The 26,404-nt window shown below is 37.0% G+C and overlaps 1 protein-coding gene across 1 annotated transcript; it reads left to right on the forward strand.

Moving 5' to 3' along the window:
* Positions 1–6,808: 6,808 nt before the first annotated feature.
* Positions 6,809–25,853, forward strand: col6a2 (collagen, type VI, alpha 2). Its single transcript, XM_024274190.2, has 32 exons — positions 6,809–6,986; positions 9,702–9,793; positions 9,896–9,996; positions 12,365–12,508; positions 13,680–14,039; positions 14,119–14,139; positions 14,557–14,622; positions 14,697–14,795; positions 14,938–14,964; positions 15,107–15,133; positions 15,215–15,259; positions 15,338–15,391; positions 15,480–15,542; positions 15,615–15,677; positions 15,768–15,821; positions 15,897–15,932; positions 16,687–16,749; positions 16,837–16,899; positions 17,000–17,062; positions 17,139–17,201; positions 17,274–17,324; positions 17,410–17,508; positions 17,594–17,656; positions 18,194–18,229; positions 18,309–18,354; positions 18,454–18,606; positions 18,701–18,795; positions 19,913–20,094; positions 20,186–20,364; positions 20,451–20,489; positions 22,694–23,028; positions 24,994–25,853. The coding sequence occupies exons 2-32, from the start codon at positions 9,718–9,720 to the stop codon at positions 25,261–25,263; spliced, it is 3,036 nt and encodes a 1,011-aa protein (XP_024129958.1). The 5' UTR covers positions 6,809–6,986; positions 9,702–9,717; the 3' UTR covers positions 25,264–25,853.
* Positions 25,854–26,404: the final 551 nt, after the last annotated feature.

The following is a 26,404-nucleotide window of genomic DNA, read 5'->3' on the forward strand; positions in this document are numbered from 1 at the left end:
ATCAAAATCCCACAAACTAAATATCTTAAAAAGCTATTTTTATGTTGATCTGAAGGCTCTGTTGTCAAAATTTCCTCTGAGGGGGCGTGGCTTTTGGAGCTGAGCAGCCAGATCCTTCCTATATGATTATGATAGCTCTGTGTCTCGCTAGTGTTAGTCTTCACCGCTGCTACATAAAACTGTCAATCATTATCGGTAATGTCCAGCTGTATGGTTTTGATCCATATGTCAGCTCAGGACATGAGGAAGTGAAGAGCTTCATGAACCAAACTTCCTCCAAAAGCCTGATTCTTTCTCCTTCCAGTTCACCAAAGACTCTCTTAGCTAATTATCCAACGTTTATTGACGTTGCTGTGACCAATACATTCAATCATTGGTTTCTCAGAACAGAATCCTTGGGAAAACAATGAAAACATACATCAAAATGCTCTTTCACTGATTTACAATCCTTTACAACTGCGATCAAATTAGATTTCGTTCGCATTTCCGTGATCACATCATGAAGCTCTGTGGAGTCTCAAGGAGATTTTCCAGCGTTCGCAGCCCTGCTACTGTAAGTATTGAAAAAAGAAAAAATCCAGTGAAAAATGGCACAAATTCATGTTAAAAACTCAGAAAACACGATTTTATGATTTTAATTCAAAAATATGCTTCTATTTTTTTTTCTTTTTTTAAACAAAAAATGTTGTAACTGCTTCCTGATTGGCTGTAAAGCGTTGTCAGTCAATACAACCGTTGTGTCCAGAAGAATGTGCTCAGTTTGCCAAATTTACATGAATCCTTAATCGGTAGCAGATCTTTGCTTTTGTTCTCTTATACATGATTTATTTTTTCTACAAAGTATTGAACTTTAAGATTTCAAACAAAAGAGAAAATTATGAAAAGTTTGTAGTGAGGGGTTGTACATCCTGAACATTTCTTTCTCATCAAAATGGGTTAAAATCTTCATAAACCTGCAAAAAAATAAAATCTCCAAAAATTCCCTTTAAATATGCTACATGTTTCTTCTTTCTTTCACTGAGATCATGATTTCTGTGATCAATTAATTAGGTCTGTGTGTTCCCAGCATGCACACGCCTTACCTCTGGGTAACCAGCAGGAGGTTGATGGTACTAATACTTCTCAGGTGTTTTGGAACAGACATACTCAGCATTGGTAGATGTGCAGTTTATTAACCTCAAGCTCAGAGTTTATCAGAAGGTAAGTATAACCTTTATGAAATAGGACCCAGTTCTTTTTTATTGATATTTGAATCCTTTTCTCAAAAAAAAAAAAAAAAAATCGAGTATACATTGGTAATTTTCCAAGAAACTTAATATGGCGGAACTTTTTTTTTTCCCCCCCAGATTTGTTAAATTTAAAGACATATTTTTAACCCATCTTATCCGTTTTGGGTTTTTTTAAGTGTTACTCAACATATCCAGCTTTAACATAATTCCGAATTACGTTTATATTTATGAGCAACAGAATATCCTTTTTTCGAGTCAATACTTGTAGATTTTTGGGTGTTTTATTTGTCTAATTATTTGCTGGTGAGTATGAAGTGAGACATTGGACTCCTGTGAAGCCTTTTCTCCCAAATTGTTGATATTAATTGATCTGCACTATGAAGCAGGACATGTTTCCTATTTGAGACAGGTAAGTTCATCAGGTGACCTGTAGGTGGTCACCCACACTTTAGTCTCACTTCAATCTAAATCTAAACTATTTGGACGTTGAAGAACAACTGAATTCTGATTTTTTTCAGAAAACCAAGGCATATCTTTAGCTTTTTAAAACCTTTTTTTTTTTATTTAAATTATAATCCAAGAATGTTGTCTTTTTTTGTTCTCAGACTCATTTCTTTATTTTTTTTAAAGGAAAGTTATTCTCAACAAGCTTGTGGTCGTCTGATCTATTGGTGTTTATTGGATTGTTGTCTCCATTTGATCTACATTCACTGATTAAAGGGGATAAACCAGATTTTAATTTTCTGATGTTTTCCAGAAACCAGGAAAACCTTTCAGCTGTCAGATGCGCCGTATTGTGATGATTATCTTGGCGTTTAAACTTTGACCGTTCCATTGGCTCCTGCTCATTTGCGCTTTCATCTTTTCTTTACATAACAGTTGCTAGACTGAAATTTTAAAAAAGGGTTCAGAAAAAAAAGATCATTTTGGATGTGATTTTAAGCAATTGCAGCTGAGAAAATAAAGGAAGTTCTAGAAATTAAAAATGAAAACTTTTTCCACAAACATCTGGGTCTCCATTTTGAAACAATCAGCTGTGTTTTCTTCTTAGAAACGGAGAGAAGCCAATAATTTAGAAGGATGGATCGTTGTGTTTGAGGAAACAACTTAATTTTCAAGTTTATTGAAAATGACAAAGTTGCATGCGAAGCACACTGACTGGAGGAAACATTTATCAGAAAAAAAAAATTTTAGCATCAGGATTAGAACTAGCCACTTCTACTAAAAGTTTCTAAACATGCAAATAAGATTACATTGGTTGTTTACAATAATGTGGGAATAACATCGACCTCCATTTGTATAGTTTTCATTCAAATTCTAACATAAAGCTTTAAAAAATGTTTTTTAGCTTTGATTCTTTTTATTTAAAACAAACAGCAAGAGATATATGACACATAATTGTATGTATCTGTATGAGGTTGTTAGCTTCTTGAAGACACCTGTCCATCTCGCACAGAGAATTACATCACACCTTTTTTCCCATCTCCTCCTGATTCACAACCATTTAATAAAAATAAAAAAAATCCTCAGAAATACAACTTTTTTGTTTAATTTTCTTAATATATGTCCTCCATCACAATAAAAATGCTACAAGACCATGTTAAAGACTCCACAAACATGGTTTTCATTGGAGTGGGTCTTGAAAATCCAGCAGTAATAAGCTCCTCAGAGGAACATAAAGGAAGATCCAAAAGAAACAACTTCTGCTCCTCAGTCAGTACAGTGGAGTTCTGGGGTGTAAAGGGTTCTGTCTGGAGAAGAGCGGTGGTGAATTACATTACCATAAATATGCTCTTAAAGTCAGAATGAAAAAATCTAATAAACAAGTAAAACAAAAACACACAGGCATTTAAAGTAGAGTAGTATGTTCTGCAGTTACATGCATGTGTGCAGCCTTTTAGTCCAGACTGTGCATCCCACATTTAGCAAGAATTTACCTGTTGAAGTGCCCTCAAGCACTGTAACCTTAAAGTGAAATGATTATTTTGGGGTCAGAAATGAGCTTCAAATCATTATAAGCAGGATTTTTTATTGTTTACCACATAAATGATGGATGTTTCCACAGAAGAACCCATCCAGTGCTCTCTTGCTCAATAGGGCACATGTTTTGTATTAAATATTGGTCTCTTTTTCTGTGTTTTTTGGCCCACTGTGCTGAGCTTCATGTGACGCATGGCTTCCTGTCACTGAGCCTCTTGTACGTCGGTTCAAAGATGCAGTTATCAGATTGTTTGTTTGAAGAGTGTACATTAGCATGGGCGTATCTTCCTGAGCGTTTCTATGCAATCAATGTATGTTTCAGCTATTAAGCGAAGGAAACATATTCAGGTTTTTTTGGCTTGTTTGCATTTTTTTCAAGCAATTTCCTTTTCCTGTTGTTTGCTAAAGCTGGAGTTTTTTGGGGATTTTAGCAACATTTTACTTTTAGATGTGAAAGTTCCTGTTTGGCGTTAAACTCAGTGGAAATTGCATGAATTTAAAGCACGGACTTGACTATAAAAATGCTTGCTAGAATAGTCTTGTCTGTGAATGCGTGTGTGATGCAGCGAGATAACAACTCCCAGCTGTCCTGTCTGAACCGAAACACATCTGGAGAAAAATGGAGGCATAAACAGGGATTGGTTCAAACTTATCTAATGTTTTATTGTAATTTCTTGGTATTTCCTTCTAAGATTCTTCTTCTGAAAAGATGGAAAGGATCCCTTTCACTGTCCCTGTCACAGAGCAGCACATAAGGCCTGTTATTTATATTACATCTTCCTTTAGATTTATGCTTTAATTTCTGTCTGTTTAGCTGAGTTTCTTTTTGTTTAGGTTTGCACAAAATGAGGCATTTTTTCTGCTTTTATGAACCACAGCTGGATTTGCAGAGTGGAGATGTTTAAAATTCTGGAACCAATTATGCAGAAATCAGACTAACATGCTCTTTGTAGGAGGCTAAAAAAGTAGTGAAATAAAGATGATGAGTGTGAGGGAGCGAGAGGGCGACATTGTAAAGAGGCAAAGACGGGTTCTGTTCTTTTTTTTTTATTTAGAGGAAGGTCATTCCTTTTCTATGACTCACAGTTTTAAGGGAGACCAGAACACAGAACTACCCCCCAACTCTTCTCAACTCACTCCTCCTCATCCTCCGTAGACATATTTCTGCCATCGTCCGTCCCTCTCTTTTTAAGGAAAAACCCTTCCCTGGCGAGGACGAAGAGAATCGCTTCACTAGAACAAGTCTGGTCACCAGCTGGGCTCCTTCTCCTCCTCATCTTTGACTTCTTTTCATGTTGACGTGATGCTCACCGTCTTACCTCACTTAAACCCCCACCACCTTCAGATAAAGCGAAAAAAATTTGCTATTCATGCAGTAAATACATCATTTTTTCTCACTACCTCTCAGCAAACGCCTCCTTTATAGGAGATGGAAAAAGAAAGATAGTATTTTTAAAGTTCGTGCTTAAAAATTATATTTCCTTGGAAACAAAACACTCTTTCAACCACCAGGATGAGTTAAAAACAACTTTGCAAAAAAGTTTGAAACCAACAACCTGGAGCTGGCATGACTCTTTTACTCCAGTGGTTTCAAAAAGGGAGAGAAGGACCACTCTGTGTTAAAATCTTGCATGAATGAAAGTCAAAAAGAAAGAGCAGAAAAGTCTTTATTTGTCACAGTCCAGCTCTAATTCTGTCCTTATGTTCACAGGGTTTCTCTTCAGGTCAGCTTTAGAGCTTCAACTACAAGCTGTTTTGCATCAAAGAAGCTTATTTAACTACTAATGTAAAATCTATAAATCCACTCTGTTAAAAAATGTGTTTTTAATATGTTCTTGTGGCTTTTTTTCCATTTGGAAGTCATAAATAAAGAAAATTAAGCTCCAAATTCAATTTCTGAGTATTTCTTTATTTAAATAATTGTGAATCAGAAGCAGATTTTAAAAAAATGAGGTAGAAAAAGAGTGTATTTGTGAGTTTTCTGCTCCACTTAAGCATAGAGGTCTCAGCAAAGGGGAAGGGAAAGGGGGCGGCATTGCTCCACACCAATTATCTCGCAAATTTCTAATGAACTCCTGCCGCTCTGCAGAAACTATGTCCTAGAAAACGACAGGTTTTTAATTTTGGCCAAAAATAGTCCTAGTATTGTATTTATTAGGAAAATATTAGTTATAATCATAGTTAAAAGATCACTTGGAACATTTTAAAAATAGATCTAACACTTCACTCAAAGATTAAACCAAGCTTAACCAACAGGAGAAATCCATTTGGACAGATGCTCATTTACCAAAATAGCCTTGATGAACCAATTATTGAGATTTTTGACTCTGCAAATAAGTAAATTGCATCAGAGTTTATTACAAAGTAACTAAATTTGTTCTGTCAGGGTTCAGGTGAGCTGAGATCAAATGAGGATCTGTGATGTGAAAATGTCCCCATGTCTGATAATTTATTATTATGGGCTCAAACTGATTCTCTTACAACAAAGTAAACAATCCTTGAAGGAAGTGATCTCAAATGCATGGCTTTTCCTGACAAACTGACACTTTCCAACTAAAGTTTTAAACTTTTCTACTTTTTTCAGGTAATGTTTAATTGACACCTTAAAAGGAGCTCTGCTGTTTTATTCCATGATTTTGGGGAAAACACAGTCCAGTGAACCTTATGGGAGACGTATGTTTTGACTCTTTTGGAGCTGGTTCCTTCAGATTCAGGTGTGAAAGAAACCACAAACAAACAAATAAAAGTGAGCCTTCGTTTGCCTAAAAAAATGAATAAATAAGGAGGTGGACTCTGGTGCGGTTCACTTCAGTTTGAACTGAAACAAGAAGCAGAAGTCCTCCACAGTGCCTGTTTTAAATGAGCATCCATCATAGCGGGTTGTGTGTTTTGGTCAGAGTTTGGTTCACTCCTCACAGTTTCACCAGTGAAAGTGAGCCAAACCAAATAAAGGTGTTTAATTTCTCACTCAAGCGGTCTATCATAATGCAAAGGCAGCCAATTACTGACCTTATTGACCTTTGACCTCTACATGACATGTAATTACTGATAGTCCTCAGACTTAAATGGATTTATTGAGAACGTTGAATCTCTTTTAGCACGTTTGAATAGTCAATCGGGTAAGTGGAACACCTACAAAGGTATAAACATGCACACTGGTGGACAGGCTGTGAGTGTTTACATCAGCTATAAACTTCTCTAGGTCTTATTTCTAATTGCAAACAGATCGCCAGATGCTCTACAAGTTCACGTGTTTGTGTGAGTGTGCTGGAGGCTTCTTCACACACTTCTCTTTCAGTCTGCTCCTCCACATGTCTGAGGTGAGCTGCAGGGAAATGTTAAATGTTTGGCACTCGCGCACGCTCCCGCGCGCTCTTCTGCGAGGCCGCATCCACCTCGGAGCGGTCACTTTAGCGGACATTAAACTGCGGAGTTTAATGCCTCCTTGACAGAACCCAGCTGCACTTTTGGCCCAAGCAGCACTGTTGCACGTGCGCGCGCACACGCAAGCTCAAGCGGAGGCAGGGCGCCCCCAAGCGGAGAGCGGCGCGCACAGGGGAGGAGGAGGAGGTGGATGAGGAGGAGGAGGAGGAGGGACCAGGGCTCGTCGCTGGGTCTGGACCGGGACGAGGGCGCGATCGGACGGCTCAAGTGAAGGCGCATCCAGGGCTTCCTTTCCCTCCGTCTACCACCTCATCCCCCTTTCTTTCTCGTCCTCTCTTGAGATGAGGAGATAATCACCTGTGGAGCGACAGTTTGAGATTGCAAAGAGCTTTGGTAAGCTGCGCTTTTACGCACAAGTTTGGCTCCTTTCTCGTTTCACTCCTCATGCAGCTTCTTCTGTCATGTATTTTACTGAATCTATCTAAGAGAAACCAAACTTCCACGTTTGACTGAACAGCTTTTTGTTAAATCTGGCTTTTGTCATCTAAGAAGGTTTGCATTAAATTCAGCTCTACCAAGGTTTAAGCTGCAACATCTCTCCTGTTCTGCGCAAAATCTGGAGTTTGCAGCCTTCTGTCCGCTAGAGGGCAGCAGAGTGTGGCGCCCTTCTCAAGAAAACTTTTGATTTTTACAATCATATATGCATAAGTATACTATTTTATTATAAATTCAAGATTCACAACAGAAAAAAAGAATTTACTTTCAGAAAAGCCTCAATGTGCTGACATTTTGATTGTCTTGGATGATTGTTTTGATGATAAGTTCTCAGCTAAATGCAGAAGACTGCCGGGTTATGTTCTGTGATGCATATTAAAGCTGATTTTTCTCTCAATCCAAGGGATTGGATCATTTGAGCACAGAAAAATCCCACAAACCTATAATTAACTCCACCCACAATCATCATAGCATCACTAAGTGGGATGTCCTCTCCCAGATGACATACATTTTTTGGCACTTGTTTCCAGTTTGTAACAAACATTCATGTTAAATATGATTTGATTTGATTGAAGTCGTGGGGGAAATTGTGCCACACACAAATGGGCCCACACTGTCACAAACTCTAATTTTCTATGAAGGCTTTGTTCTTTACAAAGATGTAAACAGACAGATTTTCTTTAATGTTGTTCAGGTCTTTTTAAACAAATAAACAGACTCCTTTCTGCTTCTACAAGCACTCAACCCGTTTAGCTTCATGAAGTTTTTCTTCTTTATTTTTTAATTTTCTGCTCGGACTCAGTGATCATGTGAGAAACAGTTTTGCATGAGTTTGGAAACTGTGAGAAGTCTGAAACAAATGTTCACGTGAAACCAAAGAAGGGAAAATGTTTGAAGCTCAGGATGCCTGCTGAGCTTTAGCAAGATAGTTAAACTTTTCATTTGAAACTAAACTAGACCATCTTCTTGGTTTAAATCTAGTTTAATCAACGTTTGTTCAGCTCATTTTAAAGGAGACGTCCCCATTAATGAGCTCATTTGTAAACAACTGAGAGCAATTTATGGCAGGCATTTCCCCTCAAATGGTCACATGGTGACAGAGCTAAAATGTTCTAATGCTCCTTGAAATATTCAATAAAAATCCATCCATTTTCCAAACCCATTTATTCCCTTTTGGGGTCACAAGGTTGTTGGAGCCTATCCCAGCTACTGTTGGGTGAAGGCAGAACATCATGAATGGTTCTTCTACAAAAGTGTCCAGAATGAAAAGAACCATGAACTGGAAATAACAAAAAAAAACATCTATCAAAGCCAACAAGCTAACTCTGATGTAATCTAATCTAATTTAATCTAATCTAATGTTAATTTTTATCTTAATTCTAATCTAATCTGAACTCAAACTTAATCTTATTCTAAGTGTATTTTAATTGTATCCTTAATCCCAATCTGATGTAATCTAATATAATCTAAATCTTAATGTTAAACTTGATCCCAACATACTGTAATCTAATCTAATTAATGGATCTTTAATGTAAACTAATCAAAATCTTAAAGTAAATCTTAATCTTAACCCTAGTCTAATCTGAACTAAATCTTATTCTTATTCAAAATGTATTCTAATCTAATCCCACTCTAATCTAATGTAATCTAATTAAATCAACTGATCTTGAATTTAATGTAATCTAATATCAATCCTAAATTTAATTTTAATCCTAATCTAATCTAATCTGAACTAAATTTTAATCTTTCTCCTAATTTACACTAACATTAATCCTAATCTAATGTAATCTAATCTCATCTAAATCTTAATGTTAATCTTAATCCCAATCCCAGACTTTAGCGGTTTGAAACGGTTTTTAAAAACACACCATTTTAGAATGTTTTTTAACGCTCAGTAGTCGGTGGCATTTTATTTCATTCATTTTATTGTATTCTTATTTATCTTTTATGGATTTTACTGCAGACTGCTTTTGGAATTTTATGCTGTTTTTTTTATTTTGTTCTTAATTTGTCTATTTTTTTAACTTTCGTCTTTCTTTTATCGTGAAGTACTTTGGTACACTGACAGGTGTTTTAAAGAGCTAAATAAATAAAGTTCATTCATTAATCTAATCTAATCTAATATATTTTATTCTAATCTAATCTAATCTAATCTAATCTAATCTAATCTAATCTAATCTAATCTAATATATTCTAATCTAATCTAATCTAATCAAAATTTTTGTCTGACCAAGGTTTAATGATAACTTGTTTGAATCATTTTTCTCTTTTTTTGCTATTATATTTTTTGGACAGTTTCATATTTATATGTCAAATTATCTCCAGAACAAAAATATATATATAAATGATGTCTGCCAAAAAAAAAAAAAAACAACAACAACAAAATCACATAAATCCACATAGTTTACATTACAGTAAAGACTATTCTACCTGTAAATATGTAAAATTGCCCCCTCCAGGACACTGAGGGTACTGCAGGGCAAGGTTGACATAAATGCGTTTTTCCTCTAAATATTATATTTATCCATGTAACCCCTCTCAGATCACACCTCCATTTTCATTCTCTCAAAAACAGAAAGCATCTTTACCTTTTCTTGTGCTTCTATGTGTCAGACAGGAAAGAGGAAGGATGCTGGGGTTGAAGGCCTTCATGCTCTGTCTTGTTTTTGGAGCCCTGACCCGCGCTCAGAGTGCAGAATGCAGCCGTGAGTGCAGCCGACCTGGACTGCTTTCCCAACATGAAAAGCTCGTGCATGCTTTATTCATCCTCTGAGTTGTTGATTTGTTTTCTTTATTTTTCTCTGTAGGTAAGAACGAATGTCCCATAGACCTTTACTTCACCATAGACACATCGGAGACCATCGCCCTGCAGGAGTCACCCCCCGGAGCGCTGGTGGAAGGCATCAAGGTCCTTTTATTTGACTCTAAAAGCTCCTCAATACTAATTAATGCATTTGTACTCGATACAAAACTGGTCCAGAATTGTTTGTTGATGCTGAGTTCTTACTTTCACCTGGTGATACAAAGAGATCCACAAATTAAAGTTCAAAATGATGAAGAAAATCAAAAAAATAAGTAAAAACTTATGTGAATTCAGAGAAATAATTGCGATACATCAAGGCATTCAGACTTAATAGAAAAGTGGTCTCCCAGAATAAAAGTGTTTGCCCCTCAAGGAAGTGCTTAAATTGTAGATTTTCAAAATAAAACCTCTTTTATAAGAAAAGTAGCAAATTAGTCCCACAATTTTTTCCAGGTGCAGCACGGTAAAGCTAAGCTTTTATTCATGTTTGCTGCTTTATGGAATGAAAACACGAGGATGGAAATGTTAGCAGTAAGATTTAAGAGATTCAAAATGTATTTACTGTCAAATCTTCAGAATATGAAACAACACTGCTCAAATGCATGCAGAAAAATACATTATAAAAGGACACAATTTAAAAAAAAAGTTAAAATAATAACAAATGCACTAATGAGAACAATAGTTAAAGATATTAGATGCAAAGAGCTCGAAACAACTTTTTACTTTTATTATTTAAATTTATTTTTATGGAACATTTTAATTGAATTAGAGTTCCAAATGTGCTCTTTGAAGGATAACTTTACTGCAGTGTGACTTTTATGTTTTCATTTGAATTTGCTTTTGATCTTTTTATTAAGAAAGCTAATATCACTTTTTTGGGGGGAATTTTGATGTATTTTCTCAAGGAAATTAGATACATTCGAGCATTTGTGGGGAGTTTCTGATAATAAATTCCTGTTTTTAGGTCAGGGATTTGAGATGAACACTCTAACACTTTGAGCGAGTCTTCCTTAAAGAATATTGGTTCCCACCTCAGCTTTAAGAGATAGAACTTCGGTTTTATCCCCATGTTTTCCTCCTCCACCTGCTCTAGCTACAAATCACAATATCGTCTGCAAACATCCTAATCCATGATGATTCCTGTCTGACCTCATCTGTCAGTCTGTCCATCTTAGCTGATTATTTTATAAAAAAAATGTTATTTATTGAGCTTTAAAGGTGAAAATACTTCCCCACGTGGGCTACAACTTTCTCCAGCGTGACCGAAGTGTTAAATTCTTCATTTTCTTAGAAGTTAACCTAGAAATTTGACCAAAAAGAGGAAACGTTTCCTAAACATGGAGCAAAAAAGTGTTTTATTTTTTGTGAGTCAATTGTTTGCATCTGTTTACACATGTATATAAATGAAAACACAGCGTGTTTACATTCACTCAGATGGAAAAAATCAGGAAAGATGCAGGCAGAGAGGAAATGTTAATCCAAACATCCCACACAGGGGTGTCAGCCCTAAAATCTTATGGAAATACAGACAACTATATAACTCAAGCCTAAAAGATGCTTGAAAAGATCGCACAAAAATGAAACTATCTTATTAAAGACCCACTCCAATAAAAACTGTATTTTTGGTATTTTAGCATGTTCTTGTTGCATTTTTGTATATGAAGAAAAATTGCACATCAAAATGGTGTTTTGAAAAGATCCTATTTGTCACGCTGAAAATACTTAGTGGGCCACAAGCTCCCTGCTTTGAGCTTTCAGGGAGGGGAACGGGGGCGGCTCTGCCCCTTGCCAACAGTTCCACTCAGAAGAGAATTTCCAAACTAAACTAAACAATGTCCTAAAAAACAACACAAAAATTACTGGGTTTTTAGGGTAATTTGGCATTTAGCTTTTATTTTAGTAACATGCTAGTTGTTTTTTTGCTAATTATAGACATTGTTTCCAGTTCTGTAGTCAAATTTGGAGTGTAGCTAATATTTTAGCATTATACTAGCTGTTTTGACAAAATGAAACATTTTTCAAGTTCTTTAGGAAAATTTGGAGTTCAGAAAATATTTTAGCATTTTTTTATGCTAGCTGTTTAGGCGAAATTAGACATTTTTTAAGTTCTTTTGGCAAATTTGAAGTTTAGTTAATATTTTAGCCATATTGTAGCTGTTTTGGCAATTTTAGACATTTTTCCTTCTTTTTGGCTAATTTAGCATTTAACTAATATTTTATCAAACTTTCAGTTTCAGCATTTTCAACTATTAGTTTTGGCATCTTCAGCAGCCACATTCAGCTAACTGTATTCATACTTGCATTTTTGCATGCAATAAATCTAGTTTACATGATGCTGTCCTTCAGTTTGGTTCCATCCTCATCAAAGCCTCTGAGGATCATCCTTCTCCAGATAATTAGATTTTGACTTCAACCAACAATAAAACTGTCATCACTGCATTTAATCCATGGTGCGTCTGTTTTCTTCTTGCAGACCTTCGTTTCTACGCTGGTGAACCGCCTTCAAGATGAAGAAATCAGAGGTGTTGTACGAGTCAACTGGAACACTGGAGGACTTCACTTTTCCCAGACACAAAGAGTTATCAGCCGCATTGGACCCAGGGATGATTTCCTCAGAGTGAGCACGTTTGCATCTAAAAAGATGGAGAATGTGGAGTTGAGTTAAACCTAAAGGCTGCAGTGTTTTTCTCTTGTACCAAAAAGTAAAAAAAAAAACAACTTAGTCTTCATTTTAATCATTTTGCAGTTTTTTTTCAATATAAACTCACTCCATTGTCTCATTCTGTTACAACTTAGGAGTTGAAGACAACTAGAAGTGTGAGAAAATTAGTGAAAGTTCACATGAATTCACACAGAATTGACCCTTTCGAACTGTATGTCACTAATTTGCGCCATTAATCCACTTAATTTAGCATCACCTTGAATGTAGAATATTTAGTTGTATAATAATTCAGGATTTTTACTAATTTTTTTTGCACTAACAAAGCAGGATATTGGCCAGAGTCTAGTGATACAATATGTATCGCGATACGTGTCTCACAATACAATGTGTATTGCGATATGTCCCAAGACAGTACCAGAACAATTTTTCACAATTATGTTTAAAGAGCAGGAATTAGAAAAAAACTACCTGAATATGAATGCACCTTTCATGTTGATAAAATGATAAATATTTATTTTATTTAATGATCACAATTTTAAGCACTCGAAGTATATCTCATAAACAAGTTGCTTTTACCCAAGCAAATTCATGCTGCTTTTCTTTTGGTAAATTAAGGAATATTTGTTTTTAAAGGGATCAGTCAATATTGTCTGTAAATAATATAAGAAAAAAACATAGAATAAATGTGTCTTAACCAATCTGGTTCTTATTATTGAGGATATAAAGTGCTGTGGTCGGAGGTTTAAGTGAAAAACAAAAGTAAAACACTGAACTATGTTTGCTCATAAATAATTAATTAAATATCATCTTATCAACATTTAGTATCGCCAAATGAAATATTGCAATATATCTCCAAATCAATTTTTTCCAACACCCCTACTCCCAGAATGTTTGATTTTTATTTCCAGCAAAATCCTCACATTGTTTGAAATTCTTTAACAGTTGAACATTTTTTTAACTAAACTAAGAACTATTTAAGATTGGTTTTAAAAAAGAAAAAAACTAATTTTCATCTTAAATGAGACTTTTAAGAACATCCTTGATTTCTCACGAGCTGCTCCATCCCAGTGAGAGACAAAAGTGAAACATTTCTAAAGCTATAACAAGTGTCCGTTTTTTTTCCCAGAGTCTCGACCAAATCCGATATTTAGGTAAGGGCACCTACATCGACTGCGCCCTGAGAAAGATGTACGAGGAGATGGACCAGTTTCCCTCCAGCCCCTCAGCTCTTCGTTTTGCTGTGGTCATCACCGATGGTCATGTGACCGGGAGCCCTTGTCGAGGCCTCAAAGTGGCTGCGGAGGAGGCCCGTGATAAGGGCATCCGCATATTCGCAGTGGCAGCATCTTCAAATATTGATGAGACCGGTTTGAGGGAGATCGCTTCCTCGCCAGCCACCGTCTACAGGGACAAGTTCATGGCCGTGGATCTGAGCTTTGGAGCCAGGACTCATGAACCAACAATCAACCGCATCATCAAGACGATGGTAACACCAGGACTTAGAACAGACCAAAAAATCCATAAAACATCCACTCACGTTTTGCTCTTCTCCTTTGTCTTTGCAGAAACAAGTGGCATATGCTGAGGTGAGACCAATAACATTTTTTTAATGGGAAAATTTACTTTTATCTGTGGTGTTCCTCAGGGATCTATTCTGGGACCAAAGAATCTTTAGTTAGGGATTTTTTTGTATATACTTGGTCTTTAGTCAAATATTTTGCAGTTTTCAGCTTGAAACTAAATCAAACCATCTACTGTGATGCCTTTTAGTATCAAATAGTCAAGCTGCTTTTAAGTACAGTAAGTCTAAAACATTGCTGCTTGTTGACAAAAACTGATTTTCTGATTGTTTTAGACTCAACTTTAGCGTACTAAAGAGTCCCAACTACTTTTTCTTTTGAGCTTAGTTGATTTTTTAAAATCAGCTTTATTATTTTACCCATGTGAAATAATTTTGTTGTTTTCGTATAATTATTGGTCGTTTCTTCTTTTGTGTTCTCCAGTGTTACAAAGTGTCCTGTCTGGAGACGGAAGGACCTCCTGGTCCAAAAGGCAACAGAGGACAGAAAGTGAGTTTTACAGAGTCGTCCGAACACACCGCCCACCTCAGCTCCGACTGATGTTTACTCCTTATTGACTGCAGGGAGCAAAAGGAGACTTCGGTCAGCCAGGACAAAAAGGAGAGAGGGGTCGTCCAGGAGACCCTGGTATTGAAGGTCCTATTGGTCAACCTGGTATCAAAGTAAGACAACAAACACTAGCATCAGTGTTGGTTTGGACTTTCATGCATTTTACTTCTATTTTCATTAAATATAATATTTTCTGTATGTCTCTTTTTTATGGTGTTGACATTTTGACTTGATTTTTTTTTTCTCTCACTGTAGGGAGAACCAGGTCAAATGGGAGACAAGGTAAGACAAATGGATTCAAAATTTTTTTTCACAAATGAGTTTTTAGCAATAAGGTTTTTTTTTTTTTTTAAACAATGACTCATATTCATAAAAAAGTGAAGATAATCCTAATTCAGGAGCATTTTTGTCTGTCTGACCACAGGGTGAGATGGGCAGTCAAGGGAAAAAGGTGAGTTATTTCCTTCCTTAAACTGAGTTTTCATTTTAGTCGATGCTACATTGATTTTTGTTTAATTTGCCTTTTTTTTAGGGTGTAGCTGGTATTCCGGGGCGCAACGGTACAGATGGACAAAAGGTTCTTGTTTCTTGTTTTTAATTAAAGTGTTGTTAATTATTATTTACTCGTAATTAAACTTGAGTGTCTTGGTTTTAGGGTAAAATTGGACGGATTGGAGCTCCAGGCTGCAAAGGAGACTCAGGAGACAGAGTAAGATGTTAAATCTAATCAAACGTTGGGCTTTTTCTAACCTATTATCATTTAAAGTGTAATCTTGGGGTAATTAAATGGTTTGTAGGGTCCCGATGGTCACCCTGGAGATGTCGGGGAGCGCGGCCAGCCAGGATCTGATGGAGACAAGGTACAGCTGTCTGGTCCGACACAAGTCCTCATCCTTGCTGTTCGTGGGTCATAAGTCTATAATAATCTCCAGGGGGATGCTGGACGCCCTGGAAGAGCTGGTCCACCTGGAGACCCTGGATCTCCTGGACCACGGGTAAAACAAGAAATACTTAGCTAGCACTAAAAATCTTCCAAAATATCAGATCTTCAAACGATAGATTGCAACTCTGGTTCTCACCTACAGGGGGAGAGAGGAAGTTCTGGGTCACCTGGTTTACCTGGACAAAAAGGGAACAGGGTAACATGTGCAAAAATGACTGTTTATGTCCTTTCACCTGCAGCTTACGGCTCATTTCTGTGTTTTGCTTTTTAGGGGGAGAAAGGGCGTAAAGGACCCAGAGGCGTAGCTGTAAGAACTTCTGATTTATCCATTTTATCCAAATTGTGTCATTTCTTTTTCTAACCAATGTTGTGTAAAAGTCATCCTGTCTTATACAGAGAAAACAAACAACGTACATATTTGTATCTATTGTTTTAAATCATGTGAAGGTTGTTTCATTTGGCTATAAATAAAACCCAGAGAGTATAGATTTTACACACAAGTTAAACAGATTTACGATACACTAAACTAATGATTTAAATAGTTGACATACCAATACACTACATCTGAATATTTAGGTTTCTTCAAGTTATTATCAGTGTTAAAAACACTAAATATGTTTGCTCTCCTATAATTAATGAAACTAATAAATTGGGCAAAATTCTGCTTAAAAGTGAACATTTGACGTTTCCTGTGTAACATTTCCTTATAGACTGTAATGTGTTAAAATACTGCAAACCCTGGGATGTTAGATGGTTTAGTTAAGATTGTACAGATGTTCCAGCAGAAGGTCATCAAAAAATGCTTAAATGTTAAAAAAAAAAGTTCACATACAGTTTTTCATCAGAATTTTGGCTTTGTGTATTTTGGAGCAAGACTTTAAAGAAACCTGATAGAAAAAATAAGTTATCCAATCGTAAAGTGAAAATCAATTGACTTATATCCCTGCATCACTAAGACATTGTGTTTCTGTTTCTGAATTTCACTTGATAAAATAATGCTTTTCCACAAACTGGAGGTTTAAAGACATGAAAACCATAACTCACTGATTGTTATTTTCTAGGGAAGAAGAGGAGACTATGGCCAGAAAGGGAAAGTTGGGCCACCAGGCCTCAGAGGAGAACAGGTATTCACTGCTATTTCCAATGTTAACGTTATATTTTTTTAATCTGCACTGCAGGAACTTTATTCATTGAACTTTACTGCTTTGTAGGGTGAACAGGGGCCTGAGGGCTTGAGAGGACTTCCAGGTGAATCAGGAGTCCAAGGATCAAAGGTTGAAGGATTTCTTTCATTTCATGTTGAAATTGCCCCCCTCCCACACGTGGTTCTGTGAACGTTACCCACTCATCTGCTGTTGTTTTAAAATTAAAAAGGGAGACAATGGCCTGCCAGGTCCCAGAGGAGCACCAGGGATTCCAGGAGATCCTGGGAGGAATGTAAGTAAGGCTAATGTGGGTTCTTCTTCAGTAGTTCTCTAATTCAGATTTCTAAAAAACTTTGACTAAACTTTAGGGGAGTAGAGGAGATCCTGGTGATGCAGGACCAAGAGGAGAACCTGGACTTCCTGGACCAAAAGTAAGAACCTCTTGTGTATGATTCAGTTCTGCACCCCGCCAGGTCTTCATCTAAGCCTTTCTGCCTCCACAGGGGGACGTCGGAAGACCTGGCTTTGGATATCCAGGGCCAAGAGGACCTCCGGTATAAAATTAGAACCCGTTTGATGTTTCAGTGCTTAGTTGGGTAGTAAATTCATTTAGTTCAAAACTCTCTTGCTCATCTCCAGGGTGAAAAAGGAGAGAAAGGCAATCCTGGACCTCGCGGCAGCCGAGGAGAATGCGGTCAAAAGGGTGAACCTGGAGATAAAGGGCGTCCAGGAGACCCAGTAAGAAGTTTGTGGAAGAAAAGCCTAACATGTTATCAGTCTCTTGTTTGGGTTCAGAAGTATCTCATTCCACTGGTTTCATCAGGGGGAGCCTGGACCCACCGGGGAGCCAGGATCCAGAGGACAGAGAGGAGATCCTGGCCGAGACGTAAATACAAAAATTCCACAAAATCTTTGAAGCTACATTCATACCGCCTCAAAACACATTCATGAATCCACTAAACGCACATTATTGAACGTGTTCTCAGCATATATATAGTGTATTGGTGCAAAATGTCAAAGTGGTGCAAATCTCTTGAATCTTGCTCCAGGCCTTTTCTTTAACGGTTCTATTCCCATGCCATATAATTCCGGTTCAAACTGTGAATATTCATTTCTCCTCCATGATCAATTCTAAAACAGTTGAAACTTACATGAATTAAAATGGACGCCATCTAACGTCACTATCGAATCTGAGTCCTCGATTGGTCAAAGTTCAACTGGTTTAACTTTCAACCTGCTTTCAATGGACGTACAGTTTGTATCTAGAATCCAAAAATGGTCATAGAAATGTGCATTTTTGTTCCTTTATAGACTTTTCATTGGAAGTGGTCACTTGAGTGTTGCCACGGCTGGTATGAATGTAGCTTTTGGCTAAGCTACACAGGCAGCAAAAACCGGACTAAACATGTTTTGCTTTCTACAGGGAGATCCTGGGCCAGAGGGAGATCCGGGCCTCACTGTAAGCAAATCTTATTTAAAAAACCTTTTTCTGTCTAACCTAAATCTACTATTACATTTGGGGATGTTTTTTTCTCCAGGAATGTGATGTTATGACCTACATCAGAGAGACCTGCGGCTGCTGTGGTATGTTTTTTGCATTGTGCAACAAATTGTAACTTGAAAAATAAATAATTTGCTGATTGTTTGTCTTTTTTTGTTTTTTGCTTGATGTGTCTTTTTCAGATTGTGAGAAACGTTGTGGAGCTCTGGACATTGTCTTTGTCATTGACAGCTCAGAATCTGTGGGTCTCACCAACTTCACCCTGGAGAAGAACTTTGTCATCAACACAATCAACAGATTGGGATCTTTCGCCAAATCCCCAGACTCAGAAACAGGTAGAGATTTCTGTTAAAGTTGGCCTAATCCTTTCCAAATGGAGCTACATTTACAGCATATTTAAGCCTTTCACACAACTGCTTATTTTCTCAGGCACGAGGGTTGGAGTTGTTCAGTACAGCCACAGTGGAACCTTCCAGGCAATCAGCCTTAATGACTCCAAGATCGACTCTTTGACTGCATTCAAGGTCTCACTAACAAACAGACGTAAAAGAAATTTGAACCAAATCTTGTTTTATTGTTGTTTGTTTGTGTGCTGTAAATATCAGATTTTAATTCCATTTTCAACCATAAATCAACACAAAACTAACATATGCTGTGGACTGATTTTAAAACTTAGATGTCAACATATTTTTATCATCAAAAATAAACTTTCAGCAAAAGGAATGGTTGACTCCCAAAATATGCAATAACTCAAGTTCAACTTGTAGCATGGCAAACATTTTAGCAGGTTTATTAGTGTACAATGATGAACACTGCATGCAAGATACGGTAAACAAACTATAATATGTTTATTTTGTAAGAGAATTCCTTTTTCTCGCAGTACTTTTCTTTGTTTTGCAATGAATCTTAGTTAGCGAATGCTAATAGCTATTTGTGCTAACATACTTACGCTTTATCACATCCCACAAATATAGTTTTTGAGGAAAAAAAGTATATCAGTTTAAAGAATTTGTGCTATAAATTTTGAGTTTATTCAATGGTTGGAAGTAAGTTGGTTAATGAAGTTTTTAAATCAAAAAGAAATGACCAAAAAGCAGATTAGTAGTGTTTAGATAATAATAATATTAGCTTGATATTTTGTTCACTAGCAGCGTTAACTTTGCTGTTCTCGACTGTCAAGTCAACGCTAATTCTTTTAAAACAAAGTTATTTTATTTAGCAGATTTTATTTTTTAAAGGACTTTAGCTTTATGGTTTTTTCTTAAGCATAAGCAGCGTTTAGAGCTACTTACGCAAAATTTCTATTTTGCTTGATATTTTTGATCATTTTCAGAGATAAACCTGTTATTTTATATGTAAATGTGGTTAATTGAATAAGCGGCTGTTAATTGCGTTAATGCTTCCCAATGAGGTACGTATGGAATCCCTAAGACAACTTTAAAGTAAAAAAATAAAAAATTATAACTGGTTTCTCGTGTGCACCTGATAGCAAGTTGTCCTCCGTAGGTACTCATGCAAAATGAATGAAAAGCAGAGGACTTTTTCTCCCATTTTTGCAAGAAAAATATTTTACGAAATACTGGGAGTAACTGTGTTATTTACGTGTGTCTTTGCTAACATTGTGTCATCTCTACTGTTCAGGAAGAGGTGAAGCGTTTGGAGTGGATTGCAGGAGGAACATGGACTCCATCTGCTCTGAAATATGCCTACGACAACCTGATCAGGGACAGTCGGAGGGCCAAGGCCAAAGTCACCGTGGTTGTCATTACCGATGGACGCTTCGACCCAAGAGACAATGACACATTGCTCACCTACTTGTGCAGGTGCGCTTGAGCTTTGGATGTGGAACTAAAACTTGTCCCAAAGGAAGAAGTTTTTACTGGAGTGCCTCTAACTGGGTTTCTTTGTGAACAGAGATCCCAGCATTGATGTGAGTGCCATCGGGATTGGAGACATGTTTGATCAGATTGAGGAGAATGAGAGTCTGAACAGCATCGCCTGTCAGCGGGAAGGCAGGGTGATGGGAATGAGACGCTTTGCTGACCTCGTCGCTGAGGAGTTCATCGATAAGATTGAGACTGTGCTCTGTCCAGGTAGATTTACTCCAGGCTTGGTGTGCAGCATGTTTGCTGGATGGACTATGAAATATAATCTACTGATCTGATTTTGTTTTTTCCAGATCCTGTCATTGTATGTCCTGATCTTCCATGCAAATCTGGTAAGATTTTTTTCTTTTCATTTGTTGGCTGAATATTTTTTCCCGTTGCTGCACCAAATTTTTGGGTTTGATTCCACTTAAATTCATCTGTCTACAAGTTGACTGTGAATATTGTCTTTGTCTATATCTGTGTTTTTAACCGAGGAGTTTGGTGCACTGTGGTTTAATTTGCCCTCCATATTTTTTAAGCATTAATATCAGTTGTTCTGATGTGATCAAAAGGATTTGAGGGATCCTTTTAAAGCAAACTGGTGTGGCTCCAGCATGGCTTTGTAAAAAAGCGTCTGTGGGACCCTGCCCACAATGTTATTCCACCCACTTGTTGCAGGTGGGGGCATCAAAATGGGGTTAGCCCCATCCCCCTGGACGGCTCTGGCAGAAGAAGGCAGCCCCTCGTTGGTCCCCACCTCTTTGGAGGGTGTGGCCAGTATGCTGAATGGCCTGAGCAACCAACAGTACGGGGTTGGCATAGCAACCATGGCGTACACAGCCCAGAGGGCCAAACTCAGCCAGGGAGCGGACAGACAGCAGTGGACCCAGCTGTTCATCGACTCCTTCAAATACGTCTATGGAGACATAATGGGAGACCCAGAGAAAGCCCTGATGCTCTGCTAGTGCTAACATGCTAACCACGCTACCTCGTCTTTACAGATGCAGGATATAATTTTTCGTCAACATATCGGGCATGTTTTTTTTTTATTTTATTTTATTGTGCAGGTGCAATACATCATGTGGGATTGTGCAAAGAAATTGCATGATGGGATGTGTGGTTTGAGCATTGACTGCATATGAGAACTGGACTGAGCGACTCATCGATAATGGCTCACTTCTGGCTCCAACCAAATTAGCTCAATTCAGTTGCCATGTTTTTAGATTAGAATTAGATTAGAAATGGTTTATTTCAAGCAATCAAGAGAAGGCCCGAAAGGGAGTACGAGGAAGCAAACTTATATAATCCCACCCTGGCTCGACCATACCATTTCCTTTACGTGTATTATCATTATTTGGTTCATAACTTAAGATCAGAGCTAGAGACTCACGTCTGCTTGTGACCTGGAACCAGAAAAAAAATCTTGTGTTTTCACAATATACCATGTTGGAGCCAGACGACATCAGTAAGGTAGTAAGTCTTTCTGAGTCGACAATGCTATGGCAACCTCTTCAGCCAATCAGGAGTGAGCTTGTTAGAAGGCCACACCCCTACCACTTGGAGAATCTGTCAACGTTTTGAATGGTCAATATGAGACCACATACTTTTATTGAGGCATCTGATAGGCCAGTTTACACTTGAATAACTTGCACTACAGAAAATTATGAAAAATAAAATAAAATTACCAAGAACTTTAAAAAAAAAAAAAGATAGCAGATTAAGAATGGTGATTCTTACAAATAATATAACTGAGTAATAGCTTTTTATTTCCCAATAGAAGTTTACAGAGTTTTGGGGAGGGGTCACTCAGTCCAGGTCTCATATACAGTCATATACTAAAAATGCCTGTTTAATAACAGGTGAACGATGGGGAAAAAATGTGTCCTCAAGAACTTTTAGTCTGACCTCAAAGAGAATGTGTTTTACCAGCATATTCATATCATTTTTTCCACCATGGTGGAACACCATAAAAATAGAAAAGCGAACGACCCGCCTTTGTTTGAGGCAACTGTGGAGCCATTCATGCAACTTTTGCACAGTGTTTGTATTATGGAGAACCGTTTCCACTATGAATCACAACTCAGTGAATCACTCATTTCTTTGCCTGTTTTGCACATATCCATGGCTACAACCTTGTTGTTTCTTTTTTTTTTCAACTCAGTGTGTAATAAGCCATTTCATGTGGAAAATGACTGGTTTTATATGTGCATATCACCGTGTCTGAGTCAGAGGTTGGTGCTTGTGTGTTTTACTGGTTAACTTGGCTGTGAAGGGAATGTTTTGTCTTGTGGTGCATGCGTTTTTTTATTGCATGTGGCTTAGCCTGACGAGTTAAAGTAACCAAACATTATCAGCTCTGTGACTGCAACGAGTAAACAAACTGTTTTGTGTAAGATGCTAGTTTTAAAACAGAAAATAAACATGATGAAGAAAACTCCAACTGTTTTGTCTCAATTAAAATGCATCAAACTATGATTTTTTTGGGGGGGTTAAACATTTGACAGCCAGTTTTTCAGATCATCAATCCCTTGCTATCTGTTTGTGTGTGTTCCAGAGCCTGCCGTAGCGAGTTGTGTCCAGCGGCCGGTGGACGTGGTCTTCCTGCTGGATGGTTCTGAGAGGATGGGCTTGGAGAACCACCGCAGGGCCAAAGAGTTCATCGAGAATGTGGCCCGTCGTCTCATCTTGGCCAACAACGCCACAGACAGCCGGAGAGCCCGTTTGGCTTTGCTGCAGTACGGCAACCCCGTAGAACAGAGGGTGGAGTTCCCGCTCACGCACGAGCTCGAGGTCATCTCGGATGGTCTGGCCAATGTGAACTACATGGATTCGTCTTCGGCTCTGGGCAGCGCTATCATCTATGCTGTCAACAACCTGGTGATCAAACAGGTATGTTATTATTTATGCTTTTAATAAACCTAAACACTTAAGGAATTTTATAATGAAGAAGCTAGAACCCTTCAAACTCTATATAGAAGTTAAAGCAGCATGTCCAAAGTGTGGATGTGGGCAAAGTCCTGCAGGCTCCCGTCATAAAATCAGTAACATGCACATCAAAGCACTTTCTAAAATCTGTGTGATTTCTTGATTGTTTTTTACATTACATGTAATTAAATTAAAAAAAATAATTTAAAAAATTAAAATAATAATTTAAATTTGAAATCAGCTTTAACCTGGACAGTGCACATTGTAAACCTAAAGGAATTATTGAAGATGGGAAAAATTTAATTGTAAATTAAAAAAATATATATATTAAAAGAAATATTGAAAATTTGAAAATAAAGCAGGAAATTTGAAACTTTAATGTAAAAATAACTTTAAACCCTAAATTGTTACCATGTAAAAAATAACAATTACTTGTAACAGCTGTTGTTTTGTGTTTTCATCTTTTGTTTTTCCAGTTTCATTTCAGACTTAAAATTTTCACTCATGAGCTGAGTCTACGTCGGGGCGGAGCTTTAAGCTCATTGGCTACCAAGAAATGATTTCCCATGATTTCCCAAAACATAATTTCTGCTCCAAAACAGTACAACAGTTTAAACTGAGACAAATTAAATTTGACCCCATAAAAAAATGTGCTCTCTAGTTCATTTCTAAAATGTTGACTGAAAATGCAAGTTGACAGTGGGGGCTGCTGCTTTCAGGACAAATGGAAATTGGAGTATTTTTTTCAGTGTGTGCCTAAAATGCCAAGACACTGTTGCTCTTTTCAAAAAATTTACAAGAGGACCTGACATACTAACTACACCAATATAACTAGAAAAGAATGGTCTGTATAAATGAAATTCACAGTATTCTGGTATAAATGTAATTAGATGTTTTCTATTATATTTCAAGAAATTTAAATTATCACATTGGAGTCAAACTTTCATTACATAATTATTTTTGCATTTAATGTTCTTATAATGGTTCAAAGGATACACACCGAATGATTGACCCTCATAAATATTCACCTAATCACCTAAATTAGCCCTCTGTTCAAAAAGTTTGGACACCCCTGAGTTACAGCCATTAGTTAAATGTATAAAGATGGAGGTTTTACCTTAACTTCAGTATTTATGGATTTTTCATTACTGTAGAAGCAATAAGTTTCTTTAACACAATGCTTTTTGGGTGAGTAACTGAAAAGCATACATGTTGTTCTTGAGCTGATTTGAAATTTTTTTTATTTTCATGTTTTTTTTCTTCCTTTTTTTACCTATATTTCTGTAAATGTTCCAATGCCTCTTGTTCAGGTCTCTCTCGAAAATTAGATTTTATCTCAAGGGACTTCCAGGTAAAATAAAGGTGAAATAAAAAAATAAGTTAATTTATAAAAAATATTACAATAGGTTCTAAATAATACTCTTGAATAATCAAAACCAGCAATAATCAGAAGGACCTTTTTTTACTTTTTATAAATCAAATCAAAAATATAATTAACTTTACTTACTGACAAAAAACTAAAATAGTTTACCTGTGAGAAAGCAATCATTTGAAAGTCCTGCTCAGTTTGCAGAAGAACGACAGACGCTGATTCAGAATCTTTAATCCAGGATTCAGAGTTGAATTAAAGAGATGAGGACAAACGTGTCTCAGTGTCTCGTCTCCCACTCCACCACTATATTAATACATGACATTTTGTCAATTAATCTCAATGATTGTTTGGAATCATTTTTTCTGGTTTGTGGCCTCAAACCACCGTTTAGATTGATAACATTCTTTCTGTTTTAACTGTCTTCACTGTAAAAATCCAACTATTCAATAAAAAGAGAAACAAGCTAACAAAAACATGCAAGATTTTGAATCATTTTCCACTTCTTGATTGAACATTTCCTCAAGCGTTGAACTGATCTCTCGTTGCTGTGTTTGAAGGATGGCCGTCGTCTGTCTCGCCGCAACGCAGAGGTGGCGTTTGTGTTCATCACCGACGGCATCACAGCCACGGATCAGCTGGATGAGGGCATGAGTGCCATGAAGAGAGCAGAGGGTGTTCCCACGGTGATCGCCATGGGGAGCGACACCGACGAGGAGGTGCTACACAAGGTGTCACTAGGCGACTCGTCAGCCATCTTCAGGGGAAATGACTACAACATGCTGAGCAAACCCGCCTTCTTCGAGCGCTTCGTCCGCTGGATATGCTAGTGAGGAACTGCCGAGCTCTGGAGGTCGTGAGTCGACGTAGGACCAGCTCCTTCAAACACCCAGAGACACCCCTCTGTGGTCATTATCACTCCCGGATGTAAGGCACTGAGACGGCTGTTGATGAGGAGAAAAATTTGGACCAGCAAAAAAAATAACAGATGCAGGAGCAGTACACACTCATAAACACACAAAAGACTCCCTTCAACTAAGAAAAGGAGCAAAATGTGTTACAAAAACACGTTTTCGGCTGTTGTTTTTCAAATAAATTCTTTGCAGCAAGTCTCAAACACACAATTTCTCTTTTTTTAGAGTTACTCTTTACTTTAAAGGTGCTATGGGGGTTTAAAAAAAAGCCATGTGAGGGTTTCAGATTTAGGGGATTATTTTTAATATTTTTTATTTTTTTTGTTACTTCTTCATATGCTGTAATGATTCTAGTTTTCAGGGCATAAAGTGATTTAAACTTGTCTTCAGGAGCACACAAATATCCCATATTCAGGTACATCATTTCCACCCATGACAACACAAACATGTGAACGAAAGAAATCTGTACACAGACTGTCAAAATAAAGTTTAACTTTGTGACACCACGAAGACTCTGTGATATATGTGATGCCACACATTCTCAGGATGCCAAACATTATTCACGCCTCTCATAGTTAGATGTTTTAAGTGTAAACATCTGCAGTTAGTTTGACAGCAAACTCCAATTTAAAAAATAGCATGAGTTTGAACTTGTTTGTTCTTTTTGTTTGTTAAAAAAATTAAACAGTAGAAGTATTTTTATCTGTGAGAATGTCACTTTCTTTTCTGTTTGACAATGTTTAGTTGAGTTAAATGAATTAAAGTTAAAAGATATGGTTAGAATATATTTTATGTTAGAAGTACATTTGAAAAATGTCAATTTTTTTAGCAAAGGTCTGTAGGACAAAACTAGAAAACTGGATTTGAAAGCAGACCTTTCCTCATAAGCAGACCTTTCCTCATACAAGCTTAATAATGCTTATAAGCTTATAAAAGTATATTTCTCTGGGATTCAGTGAGGCAAAGATGTCCTAATGAATACATTAATGAATTTTGACACCTTACTAATAAAAATAAATAAATAAATAAATAAATCCAAATGTTCTTCAAACAGACC

The sequence above is a fragment of the Oryzias melastigma genome, linkage group LG17 (assembly GCF_002922805.2).
Source record: "Oryzias melastigma strain HK-1 linkage group LG17, ASM292280v2, whole genome shotgun sequence".
Lineage (NCBI taxonomy): Eukaryota > Metazoa > Chordata > Actinopteri > Beloniformes > Adrianichthyidae > Oryzias > Oryzias melastigma.

What these genes read in the sequence shown, in the direction of transcription:
- col6a2 (XM_024274190.2), top strand. Translation starts at nt 9,718, where the DNA reads ATGCTGGGGTTGAAGGCCTTCATGCTCTGTCTTGTTTTTGGAGCCCTG. An exon ending in CAGGCCTCAGAGGAGAACAG is followed by an intron (nt 16,750 to 16,836) that starts GTATTCACTGCT and finishes ACTGCTTTGTAG; the next exon opens with GGTGAACAGGGGCCTGAGGG. An exon ending in AGAGACCTGCGGCTGCTGTG is followed by an intron (nt 18,355 to 18,453) that starts GTATGTTTTTTG and finishes TGTCTTTTTCAG; the next exon opens with ATTGTGAGAAACGTTGTGGA.